Source organism: Lotus japonicus, chromosome 1, assembly GCF_012489685.1.
Source record: "Lotus japonicus ecotype B-129 chromosome 1, LjGifu_v1.2".
Classification (NCBI taxonomy): Eukaryota; Viridiplantae; Streptophyta; class Magnoliopsida; order Fabales; family Fabaceae; genus Lotus; species Lotus japonicus.
The window spans coordinates 120,364,518-120,383,462 of NC_080041.1; the positions used below are offsets into that span (position 1 = coordinate 120,364,518).

An 18,945-nucleotide genomic window follows, 5' to 3' on the forward strand; every position below is an offset into this window, starting at 1 on the left:
CCATTGCTGTTAATTTTCCTACAGAAGGTTGAATAAACCTTCTTTGTATACTCTGTTTTCTTGAATTAATAAAAGGCGGACTTCCTATAAAAAAAAATATAAGAGTCTCATACAACAAAGAAATTTTGTCCAATTTATTGTAAATTAAGATTATAGGAAGACTAAAGTGAAGCTAAACTTGATGAAAAAAATTCAGGCCAATCCGAATGAAATTAAATAAGATCGATTTGATTTGATAGAACTTTTGGTTACAGGAGGAAAGTAGATTTGATAGAACTAATGTATGGAGTTGGAATAAGAAACGCAACAGCAATAATAATAATAACATAAATCTTTATTTCTTTAGGATAATATACAACCAAACATAACCAAAGCGGTGGGCTTTACAAACCAACTATAAGCACTGGAATTAACTACTAACTAGTAACACACATGTTTTCTATTGTGTTTTCATTTTTTTCCACTCATAAATAGAGATCACCAGAAGAAATATGGTAAACATAGCATAGCCCTCACTACTTCGGTTCCATCCACCTGCGATAGGAAAACAAATAAAAATAAGAAGCAAGAAAAATGCCAGCCATTAATTTAAATAAAAGGTACAGAGATATATAGGTACTTTAGGAGCAAATTATGACAAAATGCAAGTGATTACATTTTTTAGCAATAAAGTGCAACTAACTTTTACCCAACAACATCTGATGGTCCTAACAAACAATCCCCATGATTTTAGGAATTTTGATCACCAGAAAAAAGTAATTATACAAAACTGATCAATCTTATGTTAAGTAAGGTGTAAAATACTAGTCTATAGGCTAAAAATGATATCTCAAGACCCAAATTGCCATATTATGACCAAGTTTATTTCCTATTATTAGCCCAAAATTCAAAGGAAAGTAAAATCATCAATTTTATAATTAATCAATTATGATTATCCATGTTCCAAGAATAATGATAAAATCCTTGTAAAATTTTGGTTGAAACCAAGGTATATATTCCTGCCGACAATAATAATTAATCCTGCCGTAGGTGATCACAAAATTTTGGCAGAGGAATTAACATAACAAAGCAAAATTTACCTTCACATAGAAGATGGAGTATTGGAGGATCTAATCACTGTCACTGCTGCTGCTGTCATGACCATGCTCATGGCCATGTTCATGCTTCTTCCTGTCCTTCTTCTTCTTCTTTTCAACACCCTCTCCCTCATCACCATGGATCTTGTCCTTGACTTTGTCTAGAAAACCCTCCTTGTTCTCCTGCCCATGGTGCTCAGGCTTGTGCTCTCCACCATGTCCAAACCCACCAATACCATGAGACTCCCCTTTTTGTTCACCACCATGTCCAAACCCACCAATACCATGAGACTCCCCTTTGTGTTCACCACCATAGTGCTCCCCTTTGTGTTCACCACCATAGTGCTCCCCTTTGTAGTCCCCACCAGCACCATGGTGTTGTTCTCCTTTGAACTCACCATGGGTCTCCCCTTCTTTCTTGTGTCCTCCCAGAGTCTCGGTAATCTTGTTAACGATTCCTGCCATTGTCACTGAATTTGAATTGTGAGCTTTCTCTTTTGTTTTGTATGCAAATGTAATGTGAGTTTGTGTGGGATTATTGATCAATGCTATATTCCTATTTATAGGGAGAGAAGTAAAGGATAGAGTGGAAGCATATAAAATGTTATCCGCAATTTTTGGACGATATTACCGGAATGACCATCAGCGTGTTCTCCGCGTCTAATTGAATTATAATGCTATTTTTAGAAAAGTATAATCTTAAATGCAAATTAAAATAGATATTTTTCAATTAAAAAGTCTTTGGGATAATTACTATAAAATAATACAATTTACAAATTCTATCATCAATATTTATCTAATATTTCGCAAAATTGTAACTATATTTGTACCGCCTTCCTCCTGTAAAAAAAACCTTTGTACCAGCAAGAAACTGAGGGTAATTTGTATGAGATTCTATTGTAAAAAATTTGTTTTAAAATTGTATAATTAAATATATTGGTCCTTCAAAAAAAATATATATTGGTATTTTTTTCGGGGGATAAGGAATTTGATTTTTCTTCAGGAGAACTTTTTTTTTGGGGTTACAAGAGGAATGAAGTCTTGTTTTAACTTTTTTTTTCTTTCTCAAATATGTTTTTATTTGTTGTAAAATATAAGTACATTTGATTTTGATCATTAAAAACAAATCCATGGCTTTAGTCCCCAAGATTAATAAAATATATGAAGTTAGTCTAATATTTATTTTGTGACAGTTTTTGTACATGAGCGACGGCTTTTAACCGCTACAAAATGAGTTAGCGGTAGTTTAAGTTGGTACAAAATATACTATAGAGACTAATTCACATATTTCATTACTCTCTCCGTTCCTTTTTAAGTGTTATTCTAGCAAAAAGCTCTACAACCAAGATAGTGGGTTATTTGAGTTTTTTTTCCATTCTACCCTCTCGCATCCTAATCATGAAGTTATAAAGTTTTCCAACAAAAATAGTGGATAATTAATTTTTTGCTATACTCTCTCTCATATCATTAAACTATTTATCATTATTCTCTCCCTAGTAGCAATAAAAATTTATAACCTCCCTCCAATTTTTAATGTTAACACCTTTTTCTATCTAATTTTGAAAGTTCTTTTTAGGTATTTTCATTAGAATTTAATTTCCACTTACTAAACAACAAGACTTTGAATTGATGTAATGAGAATTTAATTTCCACTTACTAGTAAGGGTATAATTGACAAAATGAGCCTTAATATATTAAAACGACAATTAAATAGGAACAAAAAATTTCTTCTAAAACGACACTTAAAAGGAACGGAGGTAGTATATATTGAAGAACTACAAACTATGAAAAATTTTAAGACACCAATTCTAGTTAATGTCTATTTTACCGAGACTAAAAAGAAAAAAATAAACCCCTTTTTTTTAAAACCAGACAGGTGTCCTAACATGATTGGGTTTAAAAAATTGATAAAGTTATACATTAGCTCTTTTTTCTCCAACTAAAAAGTGATTAAAAATCGCAAAACAAAATAATTTGGATGCAATGGAAGGTTGATCTGCAAAATAAAAATCTATAAATATCTATTTGACAATGATAAAGAACTTTCGGTTTAAAGCAAACAGGTGTTGTGCCAAAGAAAAAAATAGCAAACAGGTGTCAAGTGATTAAGGGGGTATGAATTGAGGTGTTAAGACTTGGCCATTTGGAACCACAATAAATTGAAGCATTTTGGGTTAGTACGGAACTTGTTGAGATAAGAATTTTGATTAAGCGGGTATTAATTTTGATGCACCCACGGTGTAAAGTTTTTTTACACCGTCAACCAATCAGATTTCAAGGAATTGAGAAAATCTTTCTTTTCATTTAATTTCATTAATTGACGTGATATATCTTTAAAATCTGATTGGTTAACGGTGTAAAAAAACTTTACACCCTCGGTGCATCAAACTTTTTCTCAAGAAATTAAAGCTGATGCTTACAAAAGAAATTGGCCATGTAGTGATCCAATTAAAGCATCACATTATCTGTCGACAGTGTTTGGTCACGTCGTTTATTACTTTATTATTCGGATAAGAGTCGTTACAAAATAAATTGTCCACTCCCTATTCTAGATTCTACTTTGAGATCTAGTCGACATCTATTTCATATTTTCTTGCTCATTTTGGAAAACAAAGGAAAAGTAGAACAAGAAATTAAGCCCAAAATGTGTCTAGATACATAATATACGAAATTTTTTAAATAATAAAATAAAATATGAATAATAAGAGAGTAAGGACAATCTTTTCACATGAATGAATAGAGAATTTTTATGATAATATTTGAGAATTTAATTTATTTTTCATGGCCGAAAAAGGTTTAATATTCATGTTCAGCCAGATCTTTTCATATATTACTAGCGGAATTACCCGTGCCCTGCACGGGTGACTTTTGTTATTTACAATTTAAATTTCATGTAATATTATGTTTTGTATCTTTTTAGTAAATATACTTTAACAATTGTTTCAACTATATGTTCTTAATAGTGATAATTGTGTATTAATCTACCACAACTTTTTACTTATAAATTTTTACTTATTTCAATATGAAAAAAATTAAATATTTTAAATTATAAGACTTAAATTCACTCAAATTTTTATATATGCATTAAATCAGTATTTTAATTTTTTAATACATGTTTAATTATTAATATTTGATTGATTATTTTTCATATCAATGTTTCTATTTATAATAGCAATAACACCAATAATAATATATATATTTTGATTCAAAATGTTTGGTGAATGTGCATTTCCTTAAGGGATTTCGCCTAGACTTCTGGCCCGGGTTCGATCCCCTCTAAGGTAAAATATAATACATTTGTGGTTAGGGACATCACTACCGTATCCCGAGCCAGATTACTCACGTTGGGCCCTTTTCCCCCGTGGTGACTGGTGGGCTTCTCTTATTTTTGAATAAACTCTCATGTGACTATTACTTTTAAGTTTGAACTCGTTCCCCTTTTTTGTCTTTGGCTCTTCGATCGTACCTTTGGTAACCACCGCCTACCAGGGACGATGGAGGAAAAATTCATTTTATCAATCCAAGCAGATAAATTGAAGGATTTTCGTCTTTCCCCTTCATGATTTAAAAAATAGGTGAAACAATATATGATGGTGAATAAAAAATGGATGAATAAGTAATTAATAGGATCATGAAATAGGGGCTTCATAACCGAACCAAACCAATTAAAACCGCTCAAATCGATCAAAAAAACCAAAAACTGAAAACCACAAAAACCAATATTTTGCTAATGGATCGGATTGGTTTTCAGTTCCAATGTTCTAAATCGAGCCGATCCAAACCAAACCGAAAGTATTTGTTTATTTAAATTTTGACATACATAATTACCCATTTAACCAAACTTATAATATTTTATTCCATGTATACCCAAGCCTTTACAGTAATGTGTTTAACATTTTCCAAGTTAGGAGACATATGTCTTCTTTTCATTCAGCGAAAGTGAAACATATCATTGCGTACATAATTCATTTCTTACACTATTGATGTTAGTGTTAAGCATGATATCTTGTCTCTATAACTTTTACAGTGCTTCTTGTTTTATGATTTTATTTTCTATTTCGTTATGTATTTCAAGATTTTTAGTTTCTTTGAAAAACTGAAATCAGATCCAATCCAAACTGATAAAAATTGGATCAGATTTGAAAGAAAAAAAATATTGGGTGATTAAATTATAAAACCGAAACGATCGGATCAGATGATTTTTTCCTTTAAAACCAAATCGCGATCACCCCTATCATGAAACATGAAATAAATCATTTTACACAACAAATAAAAATGAGTGAATAAGAAGATAATGTAACCAATAATAAACTTATAATATTGTGAATTTGCGATCATATAGTGGTGGGGGAGAATTATAAAATAAAAAATGTAAATAAAACTCTGAAAACAATAAATCAAAATAAGATAAACACAATGCCACAAAGAACGTGTGAAAGAGAATGTTATAGATTAAAGAAATAATGTGAGAAATGTCTCAAAAGAGAAAATGAATTCTCTAACCAATGCACATGTATAGCAAAATTAATTATTTTTGCATTAAGATAAAATTAAAGCATTACCTTGCACATGATTGATAAATTATTTTTTTCTATAGTTGTTTCAAATGAAAGAAAAATTGAAGGTGAAAGTTCCTTAACATGAAATTGAATAAAGAATTGAGAAACGGAAAAATGAAAGGGAGGAAAGAGAGGAGTATGAAAAATATGGAAGAAAGTTGAAAATACTTACCATGGAGTAGACGAACGGAGAAAAAACAGGATGAGTTTTTTTCATAAGAAATTCCAAAGATAGGAGGAAGAAATATAAGATGAATAGGAAATGGAGGAAAATGAAAGTCCTTGCCTTGTTTTCGAGGAGGTATGCACAAAATGATGCTGAAATATTTTGATTTATTAATGCTTAATTTTTCCTAATATAAAATATTCATTATCGGTCAATGAAATATTTATCATAAATTAAACATATCAACAAAATTATTTGTATTAATGTTCTAAGGATTCATTAATTAAATTATATCAATTTAATTTCGAAAATGTGGAATATTTCATTTTGAAAATTCAATTCTTTAATTAATCTTGTCTAATTTAATTAAATTTTTTCGTTATTTCTTACAAATTATTTCATTGTTCCAATAAATTATCAATTCTTGAGCATCAAGGTTTTTAAAAATTGAATTTCAAAAGACAATTAATTAATTAGAGCCATTAATTTCAATTATAAGAAATAAAAATTGTAGTATCTAAAATAGGAATACTTGTTCAATTGCAAAATTTTCGAAAAATTCAAAATAAAAATAAATGATGCTGAAAATTTTAAAAAATATATTTATTTTAGTTTCAAAAATTTATTTGCTCATCACACTCACTTTACAACTAATCTAGTAATAATAATTAGATTTTAAACAATTACTACAGTAAAGGAAATTCGAATTTCAAAAAAAATTAATTTATCTTTTAAAATCATTTTAACCATAATATTACAGAAAAACAAATAAATGAATTTTAGAAAAATAAAAATTAAAAGATCCAATATTTATTTATATTTGAAATAATTACGAATATTTATTATAATTATTTAGCATATTATTAATTAAAATAAAAGGATTCGAAATATTTTCATGAATCGTATATATCTTAAAAAAGAATTTAAGGGAAAATAAAAATTGAATTTTTTTAATCAGAATTTATTATTTTCAAAAAGTATAAATCTAATAATGAATTTTTAATAATGGATGAAATGAAATAGTTTAGAGATGTTCATGTATTGTATAATGTTTTCGAAAATATGGAAGGACAGAAAATAATATTATTTGAAATTTATATCCTTACTTTGATAGTTTTTATAAGTATTACTTATGTTTTATTCTTAAAAAATATTTTACCTATATTAAACTTAGCAATTAATGTGACAAAAAAAAGTGGAAATATATATTTTTGTTTTGGAAGGAAAATGAATTTCTTAAGAGGAGACATGTGACATAGGTCTTTTAGAAGAAAACCTTCTTTTCATATATATATATATATATATATTGAAAAATTAAAATAACATTTACGTTGAAAATTAAATTAAAAATTATTTAAATTAATTTTATTTTCTATTTTTTATTATTTTTGTTCTATTTTCGAATTCAAATTTTTTTTATTATATTACATATATTTTCAAATAAAATTCCTAGTAAAGGTTACATAAAAAATTGAAATTAAAAATCAATATTATATATTGAAAATCTGTACTTTCGTAACACATGAAAAATTAAAATAATATTTACGTTGAAAATTAAATTAAATAGTATTTTTTTTTCCGATTTGTGATTATTTTTGTTTTATTTTCGAATTAAAATTTTTTTCTTATCATATTTGATATGTTTTCAAATATAATTCTAAGTAAAGGTTATATAAAAAATCGAAATTAAATATTAAATATTAAAAAAATTAAAACATTATTTGCTGTGATAATTAAATTAAAAAGGATTTAAAATATTTTTGAACTTTTAAATAAATGTTACATAAAAATTGGAATTACATTAAATGGTATTAAATAGTGTGAGTCATGATAGTGTGTTGTGACAAAAAAGTAGAATGAGTTTTTTTTTTCTTGGAGGGAAATTGGAAGAACTAGAAGGAAACATTATTTTCATATATATATAGATGTCATTTTTTTCTAATTTTTAAGAAACTAATAATATCTATAAAATATATGCTGACCGTTTCATTAAAACTTATTTTAAAGAATAATGTTATGTTCACACCTCTAATATGAGGTGGAGAGAGGTGGAGGAGGAGAGAGATAGGAAGAAAAGAGAAAGTAAGAGAGTGAAAATATGAGATGTGATAGATGATAAGATAAGAGAAATAGAAATAAAAATGAGTGAAAATGAAGTGTTTAGAAAATGAGGTGTGTATATATCATTGTTGTATTTTAAATGATAAAAGTCCTAATTCCCAAACACAATGAATCAAAGGGCGTGGCAGTGAATGTGGAAGAGTGTGACCACCGACCATTATGGGCCATAAATGATAATAAATACATTGGAGGGTAAGAAGGGCACAATAAAGAATTGGATAGGGCACCACTTTCCATATCTTTAGGAAAACAAGAAAGTAAAAAATCAAATTATTTCGACCGACCAAAATAAAAGAACATTATTCTGGCACTTTTTTTGTTACCGACAGAATGAAAAAATTTCAATAAATTTTAATGTACAGTGATGCTGAATTAGAAAAGAAAATACTCCTATTAGTAAGAATCTTAACAAAACTTACTTATATTTAATCTGTAAGAAAATTCAGTTACTGGCATTTTTCTCAGCTGAGATTTTCCTATGCTCTATGTTTTACTATAGTTAATAAATATTTAAACAAAATTTCTGCTGAGATTTTCCTATGCTCTATGCTTTACTATAGTTAATAAATATTTAAACAAAATTCTTATTGACTGTTGATTTCTTTATTTTTTTTTTAAAGACTTCCAAGTTGAGAACTTAAATCATGTTTTGAAAACTCACTCACTCGTAACACCTTTCTTTAAAGGGTAAGTGTTCCTTATTTGATCTATTGTCATGACACGTGGTTGGACATAAACTTGCCGACAGATGGAGAATACAGGCTTTGTATAAAATTGATGATGATTTAACTAGTTTTATTATACCCGTCCCTTGCACGGGGAATTTATTCTCGATTTTTTTTTTTAATTTGTTGAACAAATTTTTTAATATTTATTTATTAAATACAGTTATGTTCTTTGTTTTTTTTATGTTTTTTTAAAGAATTTTGGTTGTTATTTTGTTAGTTTAGTGTATAGGTTTATTGTACCAAAAAATGGGCAATTGTTCTGTGGTTGTTTCATAGCAATTTGTTTTTGGGTGAATAGCACATATTATATAACTCTGCACGAAGATTTTCAAACATACAACGATTTATTGAAAATTGACAACCGTGGTAAATATATGAAATATTAAAAATTGTCAAAATGACTCAAATGACCACCGAGGTCAATATACCCAAAAAGTAGAAATTCTCTATGCGGATAAAGAAATTCTCAAATTTTCTATTTTTTTCATAATTTCTTTGTTTTTTTGATTGAGAAGAGAACAACCATCTCGTTCAAAAATGACAAACGACTGATGAGCAATATTTTACCCACTTTTCATAACCTTAATTTGCCATTATTGATGGTTCTTTGTGCTTAATTGACTTTGTTTGGAATGAATTTTTATTATGTAGTCTAATTAAGTTTATTATTATTTTCAGGTCATATTTGTCATTAAGGGCATTTTTGGAATTGCTGAATGAAGATTGTATTTGTGCTGAAGTGAAGATTGTATTTTAGATTATATTTTAGGATTTAATTTCGTGATATTAAGATTCTATCTTATTTATGTTTGTTATTTTAGGATTTTATCTTTTAGGATTTGATCTCAGCTCTATTTAAGGAGTTGTGCTGAGACAAAAATTACCTTCTACCTTCTACGTTCTACTTTTTCTATTGAATACAATTTTGAATTTTCAGTTAACTATTATGATTCTGCTTGGGTTTATGCTTTTACTCCCTATCTTCTCTAATATTTTTGTTGTTTCCGCTCCATCCATGGAAGGCTAACTTCCTTGGATTGAATCCATTTACAAAGTATATCTTACTCTTGAAGTATAGTTCTTAATGTAGAATTCGTTCTTAATTAGTCTTCTTTATCTCTGTTTTTGATCTAGGGTTTGCTTAATTCCGTAGTTTTAGAAATAACGTTTGATTCATGATCGCTTAGTTCATGTTAGTTCTTAACTGTTTCTTAATCGCTTACTTTAGGAAATTGTGAATTAATTTCCGCTTAGTTAATTAGTTCTCACGAATTAGGGAATTAATCAGAAAGAATTCATCTTTTGTACCAATGATTGAGCAACGATATACTGAACAAAGGGGTTCGTCTGTTTTAATTGATTTTGTTAATTTGCTTACTATCTTTTGCTTTCTTATTGTAACTGAATCATAACCCCCTAGTGTGTGTGCGTTCTTGAAGTATTGAATCTTTGTTCAAACGATAATCATTGGGAGACAACCTATGAGTCACTTCCTAGTTACTACAGCTTTCTTAATTAATTATTTGCATCGGGTACGACCTCGATCAATGATGCAGAGCCAATATTATCAACTACTTTAATCTGTAGCTTATACCTACAGAAAACATGAATGCAAAAACAAATTGAATATAAATCAAATTAATTAAAATACAAAGTTAATTGATGTTTACCTGGTGGTAGGCTTGATGTGTTGTTCACAGTTTGGACAAAAAAAGAGTTCTCCATCAGAGTATGCAGTTGTGTGACAGTTGCGGTCATGATAGGCCACTTAATTATGAAAAACTTATATGACACTTACCTATCTTTGTAAGACACTGTTTCTGGAACGTTCGGATTAAACATAACTTTAGTGAAATTAAACCAAGCTTGTACCTGATATTCGCTTGGAGATTTTTCTTTTGTAGTCTGGTTTATATGCGTAAAATATGTGTTATTATATGTAAAAGTCGCTTTAGTATGTAGAAGACAAAATAATGTAAATGTACCTTGAATAACAGTCATATTTCCCATGAATATGACAACAACATGTTTGACATCGTCATTACTTAAAAACGTGTTGAAGTTTTCGATGAATGCATCGAACAAAACACATTTAAATTTTTACCTAGGAAATGAATAAATAACTTTACTTCCTTTGAACTATTATTATTTTAAATTTTTACACTGGATATAACCATTTTTTTACTCTTGTGAAATAATAAATAATATAAGCATCAAATTCAATCTCAATTTCTTTGATTTTTGCGAGCACCCTATTTCGGTCATATGAGTTGTCGGTTCCGACGTTTGTAAGCGAACCCATGACATTATGATGATGTTAATAGCAACATTTGTAACTCATAATTTCTTCACCTCACTGCACGGAGAGTTATATAAAATTGGTCATGTGTGAATACTGGGCGAGAAAGGTCTAGGCAAACATGAGATAGTGTCTGACCTTGACTTTTATTTATCGTCATTGCACAACACAGACCGATCGAAAGTTGACGTCTTTCAAACTTAAATGGGTAACCTGATTCAGATGACACCATGTCCATTTTTAGAGCGAAAATGTCATCCCCAATGTTGGTTCGTGTTATTACAGTGGCATGTATAATGTTTGTTCCAAGGTCATCCACAATTAGTCACTTCCCATTGCATAAACCGGTTGCTTGATCTATATTTCTCAAAAGCATTAAAGGACCACATTTCTTCAAAGTTATTTGTTGATTCGGAATTCCGAAGCATGAGAAATTAAGAACTCGGTCCTCATATGATTTGAAAGTGCTATCGGAGCTCAAGTAATCCATAGTATTACCTGGAAGTAACTCAAGGATAAAGTCATTAACCTTCTCAACAGATTCCAAGGTAGGGCACAATATGCATCGTTCCTCCAAAAACTTGTCATTCTTCTTGTTTTGAAATAGATTGGGGAACGTGAAGTCAATGAAATCGAGAAGAGGATTTTCACTATGATGTATTAAAAGATCTGTTGGAATTTCAATATCTAATTCACCATGCTCATTTGAATTAAAATTGCCATCACCAATTTTGAGAATTCAGTCAGCAAATTCTTTTATCACTAATTCTTGTTTAGGTTACCTTGTCATTCCTAATCTCATGTTTCTAGTGAGCTTCCAAGGATCAGAAGAATTTACCGCAACAGATACGATGTCTTGCCTACCCCCTTTTGGAATGGTCGGAAGAATTTGTCTGAAGTCACCACAAAGAATTACAACCTTACTGTCAAATGGCTTGTTCATGTTGCTTTCATCTTCTTGTCTCATGATATCTCTCAAAGTCATATCCAGTGCCTCGAAACAATTCCTCTTTAACATAGAGGTTTCATCCCAAATGAATCATACCCATTGAACGGATGGCCGCAGATAAATTATTCTAGACAAAAGTTTTTCCAATTCATCCATATCCATACAAAAAAAAGTCAACCATTATCAGACAACACTAACTGCATTGTGCTGTCATGCACACCATTCTATTCATCTGTCATCATATTTAGAAAGGATGCATGTTTAACTGTCATTACTTCTTTACTATAGTTAAGCTCTTCCACTATGAACTTGTTTTGAAACTTTTCCACATCATCCAATATCGAATATGGTAAACAACTAAGATCCTTGATCCCCGTGCACTTCGTTGGAGAATTTTTTCAATCTCAACCGAACAGAAAAAATAAAATACACATTAAATTGAGTAATTAGATAATTAAAGTGAAAAAAAAAATAAAAAACCCAAAAAATCAATAGTAATATACAACCTGGTATTTGAAGTATTCTTCTTTCGTACAAAACTTCGCCAGCTAGTATCCTCCATGTAGCATTCCAAACCAAATCCGGTTTACTAATTGTGCACATGAATAGAAAAGTAGCGAATAATTGTCTTAACTGGTGCCCTGAACCTACTTCGCTTTACTCCTTTATTCTGTATATAAACTCTTTTTCATCAGACAGAAACCCCAAAGCATGACATTCATCACATAATGTTTCAAATAGTTATCCATAAACTGTCTTCACATCATCAAAACTCCTGCATCCTTTTTTGATAGTGACCAAAAGTTTCATGAAAAAAAGATTTATCCACAACCAGGAGGGATAGTGACCAAAAGTCTCATCTAGAACTTGTGCATCATTTTTGGGTAGTGACCAAAAGTCTCATATTTGGGTAGTGACCAAAAGTCTCATATGTCTCTTTTCCTGAGGCTCCACATCATTGCCTCATGGTTATAAATGAATATTTTATTGTATATTTTATTAATAATAAGTTTATATTTGTATTTCTTAAATTAAAAGTAAAAATAATTGTATCTCCATGGTTACTATATACTTTTATTTTCCTATTAAATTCATTTAATTGATATTAACTATGATTCAACGTTAGTGTATTATAAACATATACTTCTCATTGGTTTTGATGGTTATAAATGCTTTAACTGTCTTGTTCCTTTTGCACAACTGTGAAGTTTCAATGCTTGAGTATATATATATGATGATAGCTGCCACAGAGTGAGGATGAAGTAGAAAATTGTTTCTTTTTATGAATTCATTTTGTTATTTTATTTGGGTTTATATTCCAGTGATTCGTTATCTCCAATTTCGAGTCCTAACCAATTGGTTAGAAGAGTCTGTTGAATCCTGGGAAGTTTTCGCATCTCTAGTGAATAAACTCTTGAGGACAATGTCAAAGTGTCAATGTGAAATGTCTCACACAATTGTGATTATGATTGTAATCTTAATTTCATATTAATGAAATTTTATTGAGTTCCTACTGCAATATTTGCAACACATTTGAGGATATTCTGCATAGGTTTGATTTCGACCAGCTTCAAATTTTTTTTTTGCTTCAAACCATGCTAAGAATATTGTATCAAGATCCTCATTTCGTCAAACAACTGTGCCAATTCTTTCGTAATCCCTGAATGTGATAGACTGCTATTTTGACAGATGAAATGATAACAGATAAACTAGAGGCCACTTATCATGAATATAAAATTGGAAATTTTTTCATATTGCTTCTCATAGGGATGAATACGTGCAGTCATTATACTGCTTTATCTCATCTACAACTTCATATTGGTTCCTGTCTTTACCTTAGTTATAAATCTCAACAGAAATTCTGTCAGGACCCTTGTTCACATACATGAACGAATATTTAATAGCATTTGATTTGTTGCAATATTCAATGCTGATATGAGTTTGATACCACATAAGAAGTTCAGGGTTGTAGTGGACCACATAGCTATTGTCCAACTGCACTCCTTTTGTGGTTACTTGAATTCCAATTCGCCTACTTATATACTTTGGATACCCTTCCCCATCAATTCTCGTTGAATCTTCATAATCTTTCGGGGAAAATTTCTCACAATGCCCACCTTTTTTGCACGGAGAAGACTTGTTTGCTAAACCACATGGACCGTGCATCATGAAATTGGAAACAAAAATTGATAAAGAAGAAAACAAAGTAGGGTCTGGTAACTCAGCTGAGATGATTTTGTCAATGTCATTCCCTGTTTTCAGTTTTTCATCCTAGTTCCCTTTTTTGAAACTCAACAGTATACATACTTGTATTAATAAGTAATTATTAATAAGTATTAATAAATAAACTTGGAAGATTAAACTAAATAATAACTAAATAAATAATAAATAAATTAATAAATAATTTTTCTGTCACATCATCTATAAAGATATTCTCTAAAATAGTAATTATATTTTAATTGAGTTACCTTATTAATGGGGTAAACTTTAATTGTATTTATGGTATTTATATTTATATTTTAGTCAAACTGTGTTATAAAGGTGAGTTTTAGTCATTGAAATCAAATGATTTATTTTAATAGTAATTATGGTATATTTCATTTCGAATTTTGCAGCTTCGACGCAAATTTATGGTCTGTTTTCTAAACCTAAAATTTAGGTATATAATTGAGTATATAAATGAAAAATTATAAATGGGGAAAATTCTTAATTGGACAAATTTAAATTGTATTTATAGTATTTATTTTTTGGTCAAACTGTATTAAAGTTTGTTAATTGGGTAAATTTTAATTGTATTTATGATATTTATATTTTGGTCAAACCGTTATAACTTATAAAGGTCAGTTTTAATTATTGAATAATTTATTTTAATATTAATTATGGTATTTCAATTTATTTATTTTTTGAATTATGCAGCTTTCATCCATATTTATGGAATTTTTTATAAACATAAAATTTAGGCATATAAATAGGAATGAAGGAATGCATGCCATGTAGGATTTTTTCATATATTAACCAATCAGGAGGTGCCATGCAGGTGATGACTGGGCTGAGATCTTTTCCTGGGCTGAGATCTTTTTCTAAACCTAAAATTTAGGCATATAATTGTGTTTATTCAATCTATAGACTTATAATATTTTTTGAACGTGTTAAATAGATTTAAGACAAAAGGTAATGTGTTTTTTTTAATATTTAAATTTTTAAATAAGGAATTAAGCTTTTTTGTTTGTAGAATTTATTATTCTTTTTTTATGGAGTAGAATGTGTTATTCTTGAAGTATCAATTATTAGTTACTACCTTCCTATTATAAGACCAAAATAATTATTTTGATAGTGTTTATTTATAGTACGTGGCATCCTCTGATTAAATTAGTACGTGGCATCTCCAAACAAATTTACATAATTGCTCATCATGTCTCATTATCTTGAGATTGTTTCCTTTTATTCGTTTTAAATTTAAAGTTTTAATCAATATCATTCATTAGGATATTATTTTCCTCTTTTACTTAAAATTCAATTTTTTTGTACGAAACCTAAAATTCAAATTGATGGAACTTTGTAATGATTGACTTAATAGATATAATTATTACATATTTTTTTTTTGACAGCATATATAATTATTACATATTAATGTTAGTAATGTTATATTATAATATGATATAATAATATAATATTTCTAAAAGTTTACAACATATATATGTAAACTCGAAATTAAATAATTTTAAAAGGTTTTCATTTTCTTATTATAATTTATTTATGAAAAATGTTGATTTTAAAATTTTGTTCTATTAAGAATTCGTATTAAATGTTGGGTAAAAATTCAAATTTAAATTTTGAATGATTAAAACACTAATTATTATCATTGATAGCATGAAGACTTTTTCACATTAAAATTTCGGATTTAATTACAATGCATAAATTGTCATTAGGCATTGATTTCATTTTTCGAAAATGTAATAAATTTCCATTTTAATAGCATGAAGACTTTTTTTCCGAACGAAATAGCATGAAGACTTTATTAGTATTAATTTTAGGTTAAATTCGTATACTAATTGTAAAGCTATTTTTTGGGTTTAATTCGTGGTCTACTTCTAAGGCTAATTTGAAGACTTTATAGAGTCATAGCATTAATTTTATTTTGAGGCTAATTTGATTTTAGGTTTAAGTCCTGGACTAAAAATTTAATAATAAATTTGACATTTTAGGCCTTTTTTGAACGTTTAATTTTTTTTGTTGTATATTTTTTTTGTTTACAAAAATTATGCTATTTTAAAATTTTTCTTGCTATTTTAGTTACTTGGAAATAGGATAAAAAAATGTTTCAATTCTTTACACCATCAGTGCATAGAAATTAAACTCTTCTATGCTACTGGATGAGAAATAATAACTTTTAATAACAATATATAACACAAAAATGAATATATTTTAATATCTACTTTTTGAAGGAACATGATACATAAAATATGAATCAACATCTACATATCTAAATGCACCAAAATGTATTGAGGCTTGTGAAATTTAGATCCACAATGAGTGAACTGGAGTTTTTATAATAAAAAGGACTAAGTGCATGTTTGAAAAACTCATCCGGAATTCATGTTTGATCCACGTTTGGCCTCTCCAGATTTGAAACCAAAACACATTAAGTATAACAAAGAGGTACAACAACAATGCTTTAATTAATCATAACATTTAAAGTAAAAATTTATAACTACATATTGCAACTGCCTTGTCTCTTCACTCACTCAGTAAATACCAATTACAAAGTATGTAATCTTCCTAATAGCTATTAGTTCTTGTACATTACATCCTACAAAAATTTAGCTTTCATTATCTTGAATTTTCAACACAGAAAATAGTTCCTTGCCTCCAAGTTGCAGCAACTTAGCTTTCATTATCACGAATATCTTTTTCTAACATCCAAAGGCCCAACTCAATGCACTCTAACTTGATAGGAAGATGAGCCAATGAGCCCCTATAATCCAAAGAGAGAAACATGTTAAATTTAAGGTCCAAACCTCATAACAAAAGGATACAAAACGGTTCAAAATAAATACAGCTGGACTGTATACTGACTAATAGGCTAAAATGAGATAACTTAAACTAACTAAGTGGAACTGAATCAAAATTTGTAGGGCAGTATACTGACAATTCTCGTCTAGCTAATTGGCACCTAACATGAATACATTTTGTTTCAAATTTACTAAAATTACAACAAAACCATCAAAGGAGATGAAAAAGATTCCTACATCATGCTCATTACTACACAATTCAATGTTTCAATGGGTAATAAAGAAGAACTTTCATGTTTATCAATCATGTGTCGCCTTCTTCAGAGAAAATAAAATTGATTGGCCCAAAGCAATTATAATTAAGATTTCATATTCTAATTGACTTTTTCACCCATGATCCAAACTTACTCATTTGTCCAACACTACAGAATAGTAATTGAAATAAAATATCAAGTTCAATAGCATGAAGAAATTGACAAATGAAGTTATCAAAATACATTCTCACCTAGGAGGACCCAAAAGTTCCTTGCTGCTGTCAAGTAATGATTACTGCTTTGGGGGTGTCATCTCTCTTTTGTAGATTCACATATTTTCATTGTCAAACAGCACAATCTATTTTTTTATTCTGCTAGTGAAATACAAAAAATTGAAATAAAAGTGAATAGAGAAAAGAGAAGAGACTTACTTGAGAAAGTGACTTACATCAAACAATGCACATTGAACTCTCTTGAGCACATAGAGAATTCTTGTAAGTGCTCCATCATTTTCATTTTTATCACTCCTCGATTCAGCTAGGGGTTTTCAATTTAAACCAAACTGCCAACAACTTGAAGCAAAAAAATGGTATTTTTATATCAGTATACACATAGAAGTAAAACTTTACCTGGACAGTGAACCAAGAAGATGTATTTTTGTGGAAATGTCCTAGATTTCTGATGCAGAAATCTTTGCCGGCATTGACAGTAAACAATACCATTAGGAGGCGGCACAGCAGGATTCAAAAAATTAAAATAATTAGGTACGAATTAGGAGGCGGCACAACAATGAAAACCCTAAAACTCATTAACTGTAAACATCATGAAACCGAAGAGCCTGAAATTCGTACCTGAGAATGGAAGCTCCGAATCAAATCTTGAATTCCATATGCATCGCGGATCTGATATAATTGGGTAGGGCAGATTTGAAAACAAATAGTACACAGAGAAAATGGTAGGAGTTCAATCAGTGTTTACAGAGAAAAAAGAAACTCACAAAGAGATAATGTGCGCATCTCACCTGAGATCCGTAGCCTTAATTCTTCCAGGGGAGGAGGGCGAAAATGTCGTTCCTGGAGGAGAAAATTTCAGAGGAGGAGGGCCTTGGTGAAGAAAAACAGGAAGAGATGCTGGTGAATGAAAAAGGAATAGGTTAAGAATGAAACGGCTGATGAATGAAAAATTGGTATTAATTATTGGTATTAAAGAGAGGTGAGTGTAGGTTAAGAAAAAAAAGTGTAGGATAATAGGAATGAAGGAATGCATGCCATGTAGGAATTTTTCATATATTAACCAATCAGGAGGTGCCATGCAGGTGATGACTGGGCTGAGATCTTTTCCTGAATGTATATACTATGGATTACAATTTCTTATGTCATAATTGATGTGAAATATTTTAGATGGAGTAAGTGATTTTAAAGAGATTTTAAATATGTAAACTATTTTATAATATCAATGACCTATTTAAAATTGGGGATTTTTATTCAAATCACTCTCACGTCTATTCAAACCACCCTTTAAACGGTGAAAAGTTTAAAATGTCATTTTTAGAACTAGTCATTTTCACCCGTGCGTTGCACGGCGATTAAGTTTATTGTGTAGATATATATGTAGAATATCAAATAACCGAAAATAGTTTTAAATATGTATGTGAATAGACCAACTTAAAAATGTTAAATAGAATTCGTTGTATGGCCTACCGATGTTAACACATTAACAATATTATAAATCCAAGTTTTTAAGGGAATGCGTTGCAAAAACAAACAAAATAAAAAATCACA

At 29.2% G+C, this 18,945-nt stretch overlaps 2 protein-coding genes and 1 long non-coding RNA gene across 3 annotated transcripts; all 3 read right to left on the reverse strand.

The window, feature by feature from the left end:
* Positions 1-316: 316 nt before the first annotated feature.
* LOC130729913 (protein SRC1-like) lies at positions 317-1,618 on the reverse strand. Its single transcript, XM_057581765.1, has 2 exons — positions 1,080-1,618; positions 317-534 (listed from the first exon to the last, which is right to left on the reverse strand). The coding sequence occupies exon 1, from the start codon at positions 1,539-1,541 to the stop codon at positions 1,110-1,112; it is 432 nt and encodes a 143-aa protein (XP_057437748.1). The 5' UTR covers positions 1,542-1,618; the 3' UTR covers positions 317-534; positions 1,080-1,109.
* Positions 1,619-11,274: 9,656 nt separating this feature from the next.
* Positions 11,275-11,934, reverse strand: LOC130722393 (uncharacterized). Its single transcript, XM_057573105.1, has 2 exons — positions 11,732-11,934; positions 11,275-11,599 (listed from the first exon to the last, which is right to left on the reverse strand). The coding sequence occupies exons 1-2, from the start codon at positions 11,932-11,934 to the stop codon at positions 11,275-11,277; spliced, it is 528 nt and encodes a 175-aa protein (XP_057429088.1).
* Positions 11,935-16,549: 4,615 nt separating this feature from the next.
* Positions 16,550-18,346, reverse strand: LOC130729914 (uncharacterized). The gene is made up of 4 exons (XR_009016165.1): positions 18,186-18,346; positions 18,016-18,066; positions 17,416-17,855; positions 16,550-16,873 (listed from the first exon to the last, which is right to left on the reverse strand). It is a non-coding gene; the product is annotated as an uncharacterized LOC130729914 (long non-coding RNA).
* Between the last annotated feature and the right edge of the window lie 599 nt (positions 18,347-18,945).